The sequence below is a fragment of the Cervus elaphus genome, chromosome 5 (genome assembly GCF_910594005.1).
Source record: "Cervus elaphus chromosome 5, mCerEla1.1, whole genome shotgun sequence".
NCBI lineage: Eukaryota > Metazoa > Chordata > Mammalia > Artiodactyla > Cervidae > Cervus > Cervus elaphus.
Genome location: NC_057819.1, coordinates 34764658 through 34781588, shown reverse-complemented (window position 1 = coordinate 34781588; position 16931 = coordinate 34764658). Strand labels below are relative to the sequence as shown.

General features: G+C 36.5%; 1 protein-coding gene across 4 annotated transcripts in view; it reads left to right on the top strand.

The window, feature by feature from the left end:
* The window catches only part of FSTL5 (follistatin like 5), an 864807-nt gene that overhangs the window by 560254 nt on the left and 287622 nt on the right, over window positions 1-16931 (top strand). For all 4 annotated transcript variants that reach the window (XM_043902330.1, XM_043902328.1, XM_043902329.1 and 1 more), the window contains exon 7: window positions 670-836. In XM_043902330.1, the coding sequence (XP_043758265.1) occupies window positions 670-836 (167 nt within the window). The remainder of the gene's footprint in view (window positions 1-669; window positions 837-16931) is intronic.

The window sequence follows — 16931 nt, the reverse complement described above, 5'->3', positions numbered from 1 at the left end:
TTTCCTGCTATAGCATTATAATTAGAAATGTGTTCAATGGTTATTTAAATATATGTAAATTTTATGAATAAGGGAATGGCTTTACTGTACTCACACTGTGTGATAGAGGCAGCTAACAGAATTTTAGGAAATTGTTGTTTGGGTGGTGAACTTCAGTTTTTCCTCCTTCAACTTCCCAAATAAATCTTACTCCTTTAGAGTCAATTTATGTTTCCCAGCATAATGGTGCATTTTACCCATTCAGCTATGCTAGCAATGGCTCTGAAGCCAGCCAGCAATGATCTCACCTCACCCACAATATAAATCTATCAGTGAATAAACAACATCATTTTTATTTCAATGCTGGTGACACACTGCATGTCGATTTGGCAGTTAAATAATTTATCTCTCTTCTGGGTGCAATCTGCCAGGCTTATTATAACTCCACTTCTGATATTCATTTTATGTTTAATAGTTCTGTGCCTCATGAGGATGCCTGTCAATCAATGAAACTGAAATGTCATTCTGACCTTTTATTGGAAACAATTTACTCTTTTTCTCATTTCATCACAAGCTTTTCTCCATTTTATACAGTTTAAAAGCTTTAATTAGTTGTATTTAGAGACTTTATACTAATTAACTTTACAAAACTACATGCTCCTCAACACTGCTGACACTTTATATTTTCAGAGGTTATCCAGTTGAGTCTGCCTGAAGATCAGAAACTAAGTGTCACAGCGGCAACGGTGGGGCAGAGTACCGTTCTGAGCTGCGCCATTCAGGGAGCACTGAGACCCCCCATCATTTGGAAGAGGAACAATATTATTCTGAACAACTTAGATCTGGAAGACATCAATGTGAGTACATAAACAGAGGTTGTGCATAATTTGTGTATCTCATGTGATATAGTCTAGACCTTGTGAAGTCTGAGGCGCTTAATGAAATCAGATATTACAATTGAATAGAATTATTACACTACCATGTCCATTCTACTGTCTCAAAGGCATTTATGGATTATTTAAAACTATCCAAATCACTTGTTTAAGCTTGGTAAGCACGTTCTATACCACTGTGTTGGTGAAATTGCATCAACTGAAATCGTAAAATTCTGGCTCTAAGAATTTCTATAATTACCAACAACTAATCAAATGGCAACCCACTCCAGTACTCTTGCCTGGAAAATCCCATGGATGGAAGAGCCTGGCGAGCTACAGTCCATGGTGTCGCAAAGAGTGGGACATGACTGAACGACTTCACTTTCACTTTTCTTTCAATCTCTATATACTAGCTAATAAAGTTGCAACAGCCTGTAGCTTATGAAGTGTTAAAGTGGGTAAAGGCAGTTTTAGCTTCAAATACTTCATAATGTATTAGAACAACACATATTATAAAATAAATAAATGGTCTATTTCCTGGAATGAACGAATATATTTCATCACTGTTTATACAGATTTCATCACTTTTTATACACTGAGATTCAGAATCTAAATTCAATAGGGTACAATCCCAGTTGTGAGACAAAACCTGAACAACTGCAGTAAATTAATTTCTTCCTTCCATGTTGTCTATTGAAAATAAGCATGAAGTGACCATCATCTTAGATGATGGAAAGAAGTGAAAATTGTATGTTATGGGATGTCTGCAGAAATGAGTTGGGCCAATCCTTTTCCTTAGTGATGTATTTGTGCATAAATTTTTTTTTTTTTTGTGCATAAATTTTAGATATTTTTTACTCTCGCTTAAGAGCGCCATCACCTATCCACTTATTCTTTGCTACTTCATAAAGAATCCCTAAATCACAGGTGCAAGATATTCACTCATATTTGTTACATTTTACTAATATTCCTGTTTAATGTCTTTGGATGCTTCAAAAGAGAAATGCCTCCAATTTTGTAATTTTTTATTTTGATAAAATTTTTCTAACTTTGCTTATATCTGGGAAATTTCCTCAGGTTATATGGAGAATAATAATTCGCCAAGATGCTAAGACACTTTGTTCCATAATCTCAGGGCCATTCAAAATTTTTTAAGAGGCAAGGCCTTAAACAAAATCATCTCAGGTTTGTGTTATGGGTTATTGTGTTTATTTTTTAATTGAGGTAAAATGGTATATAATATTTTATTTGTTTCACATGTAAACCAGAAAGCAATCAGTCTTTGTACACATTACAAAGCAATTACCATAATAAGTCTAGTTACCATCCATCATCATACAAGTGACCCCCTTCACTCATTTCCCCAACTCTTTTACCCTTTCCAATCTGATAACTGCCCATCTGTCCTCTGCATATACACGTTCTGTGTTGTATGTTTGCTTTGCTTTTTATACTCCATATATAAGTGAAATTGTCTGGTTTATTTCATTTAGCATAAGACCCTTTGATCTACTATAGAAAATGACATTTCCTTCTTTTTATTTGACTGAGTAGTATTCGTTGTGTGTCTATTTGTGTATGTGAGATGGAGAGAAAGAGAAAGAGAGCTCTCCTCGGTTGCATCCAACTCTTTGTGACCCCATGGACCACAGCCCACCAGGCTCCTCTGACCATGGGATTTTCTGGCAAGAATACTGGAGTTGGTTGCCATACCCTCCTCCAGTGGATCATACTGACCCAGGGATTGAACTCATGTCCCCCGCTTCTCAGGTGGACTTTTAAACTGCTGAGCCATTGGAGGGAAGCACTCAGCAGGTAAAGAATCTGCCTGCAACGCAGGAGACAGGAGATATGCATTCAATCCCTGGGTCAGGAAGATTGCCTAGGGGAGGAAATGGCAACTCATTCGTGTATTCTTGCCTAAAAGATCCTATGGAGAAAAGAGCCTGTAGGGCTACAGTCCATCGAGTCACAAATAGTTGGACATAACTGAGCAACTGAGCACACACACACAAATATATATGCATCACATCATTATCCGGTCACCCACGGATAGGCAGTAAGTTTCCATATCTTAATTATAGTAAATAATGGTGTATGAAACATAGAAACACATATATCTTTTTGAATTACTGTGTTCATTTTCTTAGGTTAAGTACACAGAAGTGGAATACCTGGGTTATATGGTAGTTTTATTTTTAATTTCATGAGTAATCTCCATACTGTTTTCCACAGTGGCTGCACCAATTGACATTTCTACCAACAGTGTACAAGGTTTCCCTTTCCTCCACATCCTCTCTAGTACTTATTGTTTCATGTAGCTTTGGTAACTGTCATTCTAACAGGTGTGAGGTGATGTCTTACTGTGGTTTTGATTTGCATTTCTCTGATAGCGATGTTGAACATCTTTTTATGTGGCTGTTGTCAGTCTGAATGTCTTCTTAGGAAAAATATCTATTTGGATTCTCTACCTATGCTTTGGTTTGGATTGTTGGCTGTTTTGCTACTGAGGTGTTTGAGGGATTGATATGTTTTGGATATTAACTCCTTACCAAGCACGTGGTTTGCAAATATTTTCTGCCATTCAGTAGGTTTTTTTTGTTTTTTGTTTTTTTTGCAGATGGTATCCTTTGCTGTCCAGAAGCATTTTATTTAATGCACTCTACTTGCTTGTTTTTGCTTTGGTTGCCTTTGATTTTGGCTAAGAGCCCAAAAGTCCACACAAAGTGTGACATCAAGGAGTTTTGCTGTTGTTCAGTCACTTGGTTGTGTCTGTGACTCCATGGACTGCAGCAGGCCAGGCTTCCCTTTCATTCACTATCTCCAGGAGTTTGCTCAAACTTAAGGAGCTTACACCTATGTTTTCTTCTAGAAGATTTTATGGTTTCAGGCATCACATACAAGTCTTAAATCCATTTTGTCTATTTTTATGTATGGTGTAAGATAGTGGTCCAATTTCAATCTTTTGTATATGGCTGTCTGATCTTCCCAACACAATTTATTTAAGGGACTATTCTTCCCCATTGCATATTCTTGGCTCCTTTATTATTAATGTTATTATCTGTGAGTTTATTTCAGGGTTCTTTATTCTTTTCCATTGATATATGTATCTGTTTCCATGGAAGACCTTATTCTTTTTATTACTATAGGTGTGTAGTATTGTCTGTAACCAGGAAGCATGATGCCTCCAGCTTTGTTTTGCTATCTTGAGAGTGATTACACTATTCAAGGTCTGTATGATCCAAAGAGATTTTATAATAATTTGTTCTATTTTTTCAAAGAATTTATCCATTTCTTTTAGGTTGTCAATTTGTTAGTGTATAATTATATATAGTAGTATTTTATGATCCTATGCATTTCTCTGGTATCAGTTGTAATAATCTCTCTTTTCATTTTTTAAATTTATTTTTTAATTGAAGGATAATTGTTTTACATAATTTTGTTGTTTTCTATCAGACCTCAACATGAATCAGCCATAGGTATACATATATCTCCTCCCTCATGAACCTCCCTCCTGTCTCACTCCCCATCCCACCATGCTAGATTGATACGGAGCCCCTGTTTGAGTTTCCTGCAACATACAGCAAATTCCAATTGGCAATCTATTTTACATATGGTAATCCAGGTATGACCTAGATCAAAGACCTTATGATTATACAGTGGAAGTGACAAATAGATTCAAAGGATTAGAACTGATAAAGTGCCTGAAGAACTATGGATGGAGGTTCCTAACATTGTACAGGACACAGTGATCAAGACCATCACCAAGAAAAAGAAATGCAAACAGGCCAAATGGTTGTCTGAGGAGGCCTTACAAATAGCTAAGAAAAGAAGAGATGTGAAAGGCAAAGGAGAAAAGGAAAGATAGACATTTGAATGCAGAGTTCCAAAGAAGAGCTTGAGAGAGATAAGAAAGCATTCCCCAGTGATCAATGCAAAGAAATAGAGGAATAATAGAATGGGAAAGACTAGAGATCTCTTTAAGAAAATTAGAGATACCAAGGGAACATTTCATGCAAACATGGGCTCAATAAAGGACAGAAACGGTAGGGACCTAACAGAAGCAGAAGACATTAAGAAGAGGTGGCAAGAATAAACAGAAAAACTATAAAAAATGATCTTAATGACCCAGATAACCACAATGGTGTGATCATTCACCTAGAGCCAGACATCCTGGGAAGTGAAGTTAAATGGGCCTTACGAAGCTCACTACAAACAAAGCTAGAAGAGGTGATAGAATTTCAGTGGAGCTATTTCAAATCCTAAAAGATGATGCTGTGAAAATGCTGTACTCTATATGCCAGCGAATTTGGAAAACTCAGCAATGGCCACAGGACTGGAAAAGATCAGGTTTCATTACAATTCCAAAGAAGGGCAATGCCAAAAAATGTTCAAACTACCGCAAAAGTGCACTGATCTCACACTAGCAAAGGAACGCTCACAATTCTACAAGCCAGGCTTCAATAGTATGTGAACTGTGAACTTCCAGATGTTCAGGTAGGATTTAGAAAAGGCAGAGGAACCAGAGATCAAATTGCCAACATCCGTTGGATCATAGAAAAAGCAAGAGAATTCCAGAAAAACATCTAATGCTTTCCTCAATATGCCAAAGCCTTTGACTGTTTGGATCACAGCAAACTGTGGAAAATTCTTCGAGAGATGGGAATACCAGACCGCCTTAACTGCCTCCTGAGAAATCTGTATGCAGGTTGAGAATCAACAGTTAGTAACAGACACGCAACGACAGACTGGTCCCAAATTTGGAAAGGAATATGTCAAGGCTGTATATTGTCACCCTGCTTATTTAACTTATATGCAGAGTACATCACATGAAATGCCAAGCTGGATGAAGCACAAACTGAAATCAAGATTGCTGGGAGAAATATCAATAACCTCAGATATCCAGATGACACCACCCTTATGGTAGAAAGTTAAGAGGAACTTAAAGACTCTTGATGGAAGTGAAAGAGGAGGGTGGAAAAACTGGCTTAAAACTCAACATTCAAAAAACTAAGATCTTGGCATCTAGGCCCATTACTTCATGATAAATAGATGGGGAAACAATGGAAACAGTGATAGACTTTATTTTCTTGTGCTCCAAAATCACTGCAGATGGTGATTGCAGCCATGAAATTAAAAGATGCTTGCTCCTTGGAAGAAAAGCTGTGACCAACCTAGACAGCATATTAAATAGCAGAGACATAACTTTGCCAACAAAGGTCCATCTAGTTAAAGCTATGTTTTTTTCCAGTAGTCATGTATGGATGTGAGAGCTGGACTATAAAGAACAATGAGCGCTGAAGAATTGATGCTTTTCAACTCTGGTGTTGGAGAAGACTCGAGAGTTCCTTGGTCTACAAGAAGATCAAACCAGTCAATTCTAAAGGAAATCAGTCCTGAATATTCATTGGAAGGACTGATGCTGAAGCTGAAACTCCAATACTTTGGCCACCTGATGCAAAAAACTGACTCTGGAAAATACCCTGATGCTAGGAAAGATCGAAGGTAGAAGGAAAAGGGGGCAGCAGAGGATGAGATGGTTGGATGGCATCACTGACTTGATGGACATGAGTTTGAGCAAGCTCCAGGAGTTGGCGATGCACAGGGAAGCCTGGCGTGCAGCAGTCCATTGGATCGCCAAGAGTGAGACATGACTGAGTTACTGAACTGAACTGAATGTAAGTTTCCATGTTACTCCACACATCACACCCTCTCCTCCGCTCTCCCCATGTCCGTAAGTCCGTTCTCTATGTCTGTTCTTCATTGCTGCCCTGCAAATAAATTCTTTGGTACCATATTTCTAGATTCTGTATGTATGCATTATATATAATATTTATCTTTCTCTTTTGGACTTACTTCCTCTGTAAAATAGGCTCTATGTTCTTCCACCTCATCAGAACTGATTCAAGCGTGTTCCTTTCTATGGCTGAGTAATATTCCATTGTATATATGTACCACTACTTATTTATCCATTCATCTGTCAATGGACATTTAGGTTGCTTACATATTCTAGCTATCATAAATAGTGCTGCAATTAATATTGGGTACAAGTGTCTTTTTTCAGTTTTCGCTTCCTCAGGGTTATATGCTTAGGAATGGGATTACTGGTTCATATGGTGGTTTTATTCCTAGTTTTTAAAGGCATCTTCATTCCATCTTCTATAGTGGCTGTACCAATTTTCATTCCCACAAACAGTGCAAGCAGGTTCCCTTTTCTCCACACCCTCTCCAGCATTTATTATTTGTAGATGTTTTGATGATAGCCATTCTGACCGGTGTGAGGTGATGCCTCATTGCAGTTTTGATTTGCATTTCTCTAATAATGAGTGATATTGAGCATCTTTTCATGTGTTTGTTAGTCATCTGTATGTCTTCTTTGGAGAAATGTATGTTTAGGTCTTTTCCCCACTTTTTGATTAGGTGTTTTTTTTTTTTTTCTTCTGGTATTGAATTAAGCTGTTTGTATATCTTGGAAATTAATCCTTTGTCAACTGTTTCATTTACTATGATTTTCTCCCATTCTGAGGGTTGTCTTTTCACCTTTCTTATAGTTTCCTTTGCTGTGTAAAAGATTTTTAAGTTTAAGCAGATCCTACTTGTTTACTTTTGTTTTTATTTCCATTACTCTAGGAGGTGGGTCATAGAGGATCTTGCTTTGATCATGTCATCAAGTTTTCTCCCTAAGTTTTCCTCTAAGAGTTTTATAGTTTCTAGTCTTACATTTAGGTCTTTAATCCATTTTGAGTTTACCTGTGTATATGGTGTTAGGAAGTGTTCTAATTTCATCCTTTTGCATGTAGCTATCCAGTTTTCCCAGCACCACTTACTGAAGAGGTTGTCTTTGCCCCACTGTATATTCTTGCCTCCTTTTGTCAAAAGTAAGGTACCCACAGGTGCATGAGTTTATTTCTGGGCTTTCTGTCTTGTTCCATTGGTCAATATTTCTGTTTTTGTGCCAGTGTCATATTGTCTTGATGACTGTAGCTTTGTAAGGAAGTAAGGAAGGAGTAAGGAAGGTGGATTCCTCCAGCTCCATTCTTCTTTCTCAAGACTACTTTGGCTATTCTGGGTCTTTTGTGTTTCTATATGAATTGTTAATTTTTTTTTTTTTCATTTCTTATTTTATTTATTTGAGATTTTTTTCTTTTTGTTTTCCTTAGGTGAAAATGTTTGTGGATTTTATCTCCCCCCTCCCCAAAAAAGAAAAAAACAGTCTTTAGTTTAATTTCTATTGTTTTATTTGTAGTGTCTATGTTATTTATTTCTGCTCTGGTATTTATTATTTCTTTACTTCTAATAACTTTGGATTTGTTTTTTGTGTTTTTCTCAATTCCTTTACTTTTAAGAATGGATTGTTGATTTCCAATTGTTCTTATTTCTTGAGGTAGGCCTATATTACTATGAATTTCTCTCTTAGAACTGATTTTCCTACATTTCATAAATTTTGGAGCACTGTTTTCTACTTTAATTTGTCTCTGGGAATTCTTGATTTCTCTTTGATTTCTCTCAGTATTATATTGTTTAATGTTATATTGCTGACTTTTTTAGTTTTCTTCTTGTAATTGATTTCTACTTTTAGAGTATTGTGGTCAGAAAAAATATGCTCGATATAATTTCAATCTATTTCAATTTCTTGAGGCTTTTTTTTCCTGGCTTAATATGTGGTCTAACCTAGACAAAATTTCATGTGCACTTGAAAATATGTATTCTGCTGATATTGAATTGATCATTTCATATATATGTGACCTTTATATGTATATAAAGGTCAATAACTATATTTTTAAGTCCAAGTTTTAAAATTAATTTGCCTGGATAGTTTGTCCACTGATGTTAATGAGGTATTAAAGCTCCCTACTATTATTTTGGTGCTGTCAATTTCTCCCTTTAGGTCTTTTAATATTTGCTTTATGTATTTAGGTGCTTATTTGTTGAGTGACTGTACATTTACAAGTTGGATTATATATTTATGTCATTCCTATCAGCTTGACCCCTTTATCATAATGTGTTGTCTTTCTTTTATAGATTTTGTTTTAAAGTCTGTTTTGTCTGATATGAGTATAGCTATACCAGCTTTCCTTTTGTTTTCATTTGCACAGGATGTTTTTTTTTCTATTCTTTCACTTTCAGCCTGTGTGTATCTTTAGATGAGAAATGAATCTCATAACCTAACTTTGCTAAATAGAGCATTCTTGGTTAGATATTTTTGTTTGTTTTTTGCATCTTCAGCACTTGAATGAATATATCATTCTCTTTCCTTCTGACCTGCAAAGTTTCTGTTAAGAAGCCAGCTGACAGGCTTAAAGGAACTTACTTTGGGATTTACTAGTATATAAAAGGTAGCTTTTTGTTTCTTTTTGTTTGTTTGTTTTGTGTTTTTTTAATTAATTAATAAATTAATTAATTTATTTATTTTTGCTACTTTTAAAGCTCTCTCCTTTCTTTATCTTTTGACAGTTTACTTACAATGTGCTTGGTGTGGATCTTTTTGAGTTCATTTTTTTTAGAACTTTTTTGTGCTGCCTGGATCTGAATGTCTGTTTTCTTCTCCAGGTTAAGGAAGATTTCAGCCACTATTTCTTGAAATGTTTTCTCCTTCTGGGACCCATCTAACCTGAATGATACCCTCTAATCCATAGATCTCTTAAGCTATTTTTATTTTTGTAGTTATTATTATTGTTATTTTTTTTAGTGGCTTTCTTTGGGTGAGTTCCACTGATCTGGCTTTTAGGTTGCTGATTAGTTCTTTGCTTCATCAAGACTGCTTTTGAACTTTTCTAGTGTATTTTTAGTTCAGTTCTTATATTCTTCAGCTCTGTGACTTCTTTTTTATACTTCCCTATATTTTTTTATGTCTCTTTTGAACTTCTCACTGTGTTCACCCACTGTTATGCATGTTCAGAGACAATTACTTTAACTCTTTATCAGGTAAATTAAATATATATTTTTAAGTTTGTTCCCCCACCCCCCCTTAGGGTTTTATCTTATTCTTCTGTTTGTAACATTTTCCTTTGTTTCCTTATTTTCTTGTTTCTCTTCGTTTCTATGCGTCTATGTTTCTCTATGTTTTTCTTGTTTCTCTATGTTCTCTGAGTTTCTTTTTCCATGTATTAGGTGAAACATCTATCTCTCATAGTTTTAAAGGTATAGCCTTGCGTAGGCATTGTTATTTTTCAACCTTGCCTTAGTTCTGTTTGTTTCCAGAATCTTTCTGATTGTCTAAGCAGTCCACTTTATTCTTGATAGCTTCCAGTTGTTGCTGCTACTGCTAAGTCACTTCAGTCGTGTCCGACTCTGTACGACCCCACAGATGGCAGCCCACTAGGCTCCCCGTCCCTGGGATTCTCCAGGCAGGAACACTGGAGTGGGTTGCCATTTCCTTCTCTCCAATGCGTGAAAGTGAAAAGTGAAAGTGAAGTAGCTCAGTCGTGTCTGACCCTTAGTGACACCATGGACCGCAGCCTACCGGGCTCCTCCATCCACGGGATTTTCCAGGCAAGAGTACTGGAGTGGGGTGACATGCCAAACATTGTCAGTGTTACTGATAAAGAGATTTTTGTCAATATCAAGGTTTAGGCTAACTGGAAGCCAGATCCACAAGTAGGAGCTTTTAAATGCAAATATATACATTCTTATGGAACTGCCTTCATTACCTTTGCTAGCCTCGGATCAGGTGATTTAAAAATGTATCCTTGGATACAGTTGCAAAAACCAGGGCTCCAGATGAGTGTATAATGTCCTTTCTGAGAAGTACCAGTGAGATGTAGCAAGGCCAAAAGAGAAAGTAAAGATGGTATCCCCAACCTACATTTGCTGAGAACTCTTTGCAGCCTCTAGGCATATTGTAATCTGAAGCTGACCTTCAGGCTGATTATCCAGGACAAATAAAGAAGCCTTTGTCACAAAAAGTTTGAGGGTGTCTGTGTTTTATCCTGGGAGTGGTAGCTTGCCAAGAACTTTCTTTCCAATTATTTCAAACCTTGGGGTCCAGAAATACAGACTCCCTTGGCCACCTGAGCCCAGTGCTCAAGGAGTGTCCCCTGTATGGACCATGTATGCTTGCCAACTTATGTGGGGCCACAGAGCTGGGGCGAGCCTGCCAGCTTCAGCAGGTTCATAGGAGGGCTTGTGGATGGAGCAAAGTCATCAACTTCAACAGAACTCTGAAATCAGGGAGGAGCAGAGCTGGGGCAGCCTACTGCCTGCAGCAGGGCCACAAGAGGCTCATGGGAGAGGTGAGATCATTGCTTTCAGTGAGGCTTTGGGAGAGTATGTGGATAGGGTAAGCCAGCTAGCACTAACAATGTAGAATCTGGTGCTCCCCAGTGCTGGCTCTTCCAAGGTGGAGTGTGAGAACAAAAATGGTTCCCATCAGTGCCTCCATCCCCAGATAAAGCCTCAAATGACTCCTAAGATGAGCTAGTAAATCTCCTTCACTTGGGGTCTAGGCATTTTTCAAATTGGTGTTTTTGCAGTGGGTCTTGGTGTCAATGAGTCTGCACATAAGCCCCTTGAAAGCAGACTCTCCATTCCTCACAGGCTTTTGGGTATCCGGAATGTAAGACCCATTGATGTTCAAAGCCTGACTTTTGGAAATTCATATTTCCAGTGCAAGTTCTCAGGTTAGTGTTGCTTGAGGTGGGGCTGGAACTCCTAGCTACTCAGAGTGGTCTGTAATTGTGGACTTCCTCCTGCTAGGGTCTTGCTGCACTCGGTATAAAGTTTATTGGGAGTCTGTGTCTCTGCCTCTTCTACTATATCAATGTGGTCCCTTCTTGCAGAGAAGCTGTTAGCTAGTTCACAGCTGTTTCTCTGAGGGAGTTGATCAATCCATAGCTGTAGAATTGGTATGTAGGTGGGATGAGGTAAGTTCTATGCCACAATCTTAAACTACTCTCTGCATTTTTTGTTTTATTTTCTACCTTCATCCTTACTATCAAGCTTACCACAGTTATTTTAAAGAAGCTAATATACTCAATGTACTTCGGTTTGGATACCTCAAAATAAGATCGTTTAAATTGTTTCAAGAATAAAGGGAAGCATACTATGAGTGATATTCATGCAGTTATAATATGTGGACAACATGCAAAAGAAGACACATTCTTGTGCATGGGCCTTATAAATTACTTTGCTTTCTTATTCTTGACTATTATAGAATCTAGAAATTTCCAGAGAAAAAATGATGATAGGTAAGTTAGAGCTCTCAAATAATGTAAATATTAGATGATTCTGGCATCAATAAATTGAGTTTATTAGATGAAAATTTTTTGGACATATTTCACATAGTAGAAAATTATTGAGAACTTAAAAAAATTCCAGTATTTAGAAAGTTTCAATTTCATATCAAGCCATATTTAATTAAGTTGAACAAACATTCATAATCTATAGTGCACACAAAACTACCAATTTTTCAAGTAAAGATCTGGGGAATATCCAAAGATGCCTTTGAAAAAAGGGATCAACTACCTGATATGCTCCTGGCAATTTCATAGAGTGCCATGACATTATCTGCCAAATTATCAAAATTCATTTAAATGCATTTACTAATAAAACCAAAATATGAAATTAAACAGTTAAAAACTATCATTTGTAATATTCTTTATATTTATTTCTGCTTAATTAAAATCCACTAATATAAAGACTTCACCATATAAATATACATATTTTTAGTACTGTCTCTGATGGACATCTGTTGTGATTTTTGGTTACTGAACACATTTTGAATACCCCTTTAAATATTTTGGAAATGCTTTGATTTTTGTCAGCCCCAAAGTGGAAACCAAAATTCTTACTTAATCTGCCTTCTTGAGGGAGCAGATATGTGAATTCGATTCTAATAAAGAGAATGCCGAACAAGACTTCCTTTTATAAGAAAGAACAGGCAAATGCAGGTGCTTCAGAGAATCTACCCTCCACATCCATTCTTCCTAGTGAGCGCTGTGGCAGCAGGATCCCACTTTCAAGGATATTAGTAACAAAAGCTCAGGAGTTGGTCAGCATTCAGCTTCAGTGGGGTCTCCAGGTGGCCACTTTCAGTATGTGGCTTATGCATCTTTCCTGCCCTCTTATTCCCTAAGCTGACATGCTGATATCTTGGTTATTCTACGACCTTCCTAGTATCTTTATTAAATCTTTGTCCTATTTAAAACTAGAAAAATATATTCTATCATTTACTGCTACAAATGTTGTCTACTTATTTTTTTCATTTAATATGTTAAGAAATATTGGTAATTATATCTCCTAAATGTATTTTCAATGTTCTGTGTGGATTTCTGATGTGTTGAAAGATCAAGATAGTCTTACTACAGTCAAATACATTTTACTTTGTTTATAAGCAAAGAAGACATTCAAAAATTCAGATACGAGTCAGTTTTTATACCCTGTTAGTGTATTGTCTATTTTCTCAAAGTGGGTCTAGATTCCATTAAACTGTGTAAAGTTAAATTTATCAGTGCTTTTTAAGTCACAGGGAATCAGTAACAATTTGTAGTATTTTCTGATTACTTAGTATATATAAGATTTAGTATTTATTTACCTACTCAATACATGAATACCTTCTGACTGCAAAAGATTAAAATAATATAGACTTTTTTAAAGCATACTTACTCTTCACCTTTATATCCACTTACTGCTATTCTCAGGTGCAGAATTCCTGTGAATACACTTTGAATCCCCTTCCCATGAATTGCAGATATAATTTTATTTAATGATATATTTCTATTACATCTCATTACTTCATTACCTCACTATCTCATTAGCCTTAAAAACAATTACATGAAGCAAGAAATAAGTTCCTATTTACACACATGAGGATTTTTTTTTTTCATTTATTTTTATTAGTTGGATGCTAAGTACTTTACAATTTTGTAGTGGTTTTTGTCTTAATTGACATGAATCAGCCATGGATTTACATGTATTCCCCATCCCGATTTATGCTGAGAGTTGTTCACCCCAAGTTGGTAAGATCTTAAGTGGTACACCTGGGATGTTTACCTGGTCTAATTTACTCTAGATCATGAGCATAACCATTGCATGGAAGTAAGAAGCTCTGTAGTGTTCTGCTGCCCTTTGTGAAATGGATCCCTAATAATTCTGGCTCCCATATATTACAAATAGGTGTGTTGTACTCTGCTATTGTGTGCAGGATTGATTGATGATCAATTGATGTTTGAAAACATTCACTTTGCCTGTTTTGTAGGCAAATGATTAAAAAGGAGGCTGCTAGATTATTGGAGGAAAGATGATACAGAGGTTTGCAATATAGGCTGGGGATTCGACTATCTAGAATCCAGTTAATAAAAGTCTCTTGGGAGTGATACATCCTCTATCAAGTTATGTAACCTCCTTGTGCCCCAGCTTCCTTTTCTGTGAGTTGAATATACCAATAGAATGAATTCATATTTTTTGTGAGGTATTTTCAGCTGGTAACTCTCAGTAAGTCATACTGTAAATGTTCAATCAAACTAGCTACTTTGTATTTTCTTCTCTCTCATTTCTTCCTCCTACTCACTTTTCCTTTTTCTTCTCTTTTTCCTAATATTTGTTTCAAAGAGCACTGACATTTACCTGAAATAATGTGAATACAACATAGGATACATACAGTAATAAGGGAGTTGGAAGCTTGCAGAAAATGCCAGAACCAAATTGTATCCAGCCATAGCCACTGAAATCGGAAGATTTGTTTCTATTCATGCAACTTTAAAATCATCCTGTTGTATCTCTCTATTAGCAATCTTGTATTAATCCTTGCTCTAAAGACATGCCATCACATTCAGATAGCTATTATGTATTCATCTATCTTTTTTGGTATGTCCTCAATCCTCTTTCTGCCCAAGATCCCAAAAGAGATAATTGGCTTATTTTGATCACCCAGTTTTGGATGAAATGTGGCACCCAAGCTTCAAATATGGTATTGTCGTGACTGAGCCTGAGTCCTAATTCTGATCTGATGGTGATAAGGGGATGAAGGTGAGGATGACAAGGTATAGAGTAAAAGTCTTCTATTCAACTTACGTCTCTCTAGCTGCTTCCTGGTTTGCAATTTCCTTTTATAAAGGAAGGCTTCTTAGTGGCTCAGATGGTACAGTGTCTGTCTGCAATGCAGGAGACCTGGGTTCAATCCCTGGGTTGGGAAGATCCCTTGAAGAAGGAAATGGCAGCCCACTCCAGTACTCTTGCCTAGAAAATCCCATGGACGGCGGAGCCTGGTAGGCTACTGTCCATGGGGTCACAAAGATTTGGACATGACTGAGCGACTTCCCTTTCACTTTACTAAGGAGACTGATTAAGGAAGGCAAGGTGAGTATAGAGACAAAGATATAGAATTGAGAGGAATGTGGATAGAAAACAGAATTCACTGACAGGATAGGTGGTCAGAAGTGAAGAAAAGAGAGGAGTTGAAATATAGCATTTTTGGAGTGTCGACTTTATCAAGAAAAGTTTCAGTATATCTCTGTAAAGAAAATATTTTTTTCTTGATTTTGGCTGAGAAAAATATAGGTTCAAACATCCTGTCTGTATTTTATTTTTAATGTTTGTATCTTTCACCATTCATTAAGTTATATTACAATCTGGCATATACTTAACATTGAAATGAAATTATATAATACCAACCTAGATTCCAATCCTAGTTTTGCTATTTTTTAGCTGTGTGACCACAACAAATTGACTGAAGATTAAGCTTCTATATCTTTATCTACTAAGAAAGTATTATTGTAAAATTCAATGACATAAGTGCTCAATAAAAAACATGTTATTTTATCACTATTGGTAGATTGATTTTATATGGCATTGTAGATCACGGTGAATAGCAGAGCCCCATGAAAATATTATTTTGAAAGTTACCTAAGTAATAAGCACAACTATGACTTTCAACAACTTTGTAGGTAGACCTGTTAGATAAAATGCAGAATTTCCAGGTTAATTTCAATTTCATATACATGATAAATCAATTTTTACCATGGGTATGTACCTACCAAATACTGCATGTGATATGCTTATATAAAATATTTCTTATCTATCTGAAATTCAACTTTAACTAGATGCCATATATTATTTGTTAAGTCTGACACTCAATTTACATGAAACAAATTAGTTTGAATACTGCATTATGCTACTCTTCTAAAAATGTCACTGAGGCTTATATCACTGATATGAAATGTTTGAAATGCTAAAAGTTCATCTGAAGGAAAATCCTGGGTTTTGTAAATTCTTTTCATTTTCTCATTCTCAACATTTAATCTGTGATTTTTGTTTTTTACATCTATCTAACCTGTGCTAGTAATTGTGTCCAACACCAAGTAGATGACTGAAAAAAAATAGTGGATTGAATGAACAGAAGTTTACTGTTTCATGGAATATACTGCCCACAGCTGACACAATTGTTCAATGAGGCATCTGGAACTCAATTTCCCATCTTTTCTGGCATTCCAGGAGCATGGCTTTCATTTCCAAGATCATCTCAGGGTTCAAGAGGGCTATAGGACCTCCAGTCACCAATCTATATTCCATCAAGCTATAATCAAGGCTCACAGTAGTACAAAGCAGGTGTAAGATGAATGGCACTTGTCCCTGGAAGTCCCACACTGCTTATAGGTCACTAATGTGCTGTTATTGCAATAACTATACCAGGAAGACCTGTAAATACAATTGTTTAGCTGGGCATAACTGCTCAGATTTCAGTTACAAAGGAGGACCAGGAGAACAATCTCAAACTTTCTATACAAGGCTACCTAAGAGGATATAAGATGTTACAATTATGCTTTGTCTTTCTGCATTGATTAAATATGATTATCCCTCTGAATTCAAATTTGAACAGCTCTACATACCATTTAAGTTCTGTCTGTAGTTCTATCTGTTTCAACTTATTTCTTTGCTTGTTTTGCCTTTGCAGTCCTTTGGTGGCTCAGATGGTAAAGCATCTGCCCTCAGTGTGGGAGACTGGGGTTCAATCCCTGGGTGGGGAAGATCCCCTGGAGAAGGAAATGGCAACCCACTCCAGTACACTTGCCTGGGAAATTCCATGGCCAAAGGAGCCTCTTAGGCTAACAGTCCATTGGGTCGCAAAGAGTCAGAAGGACT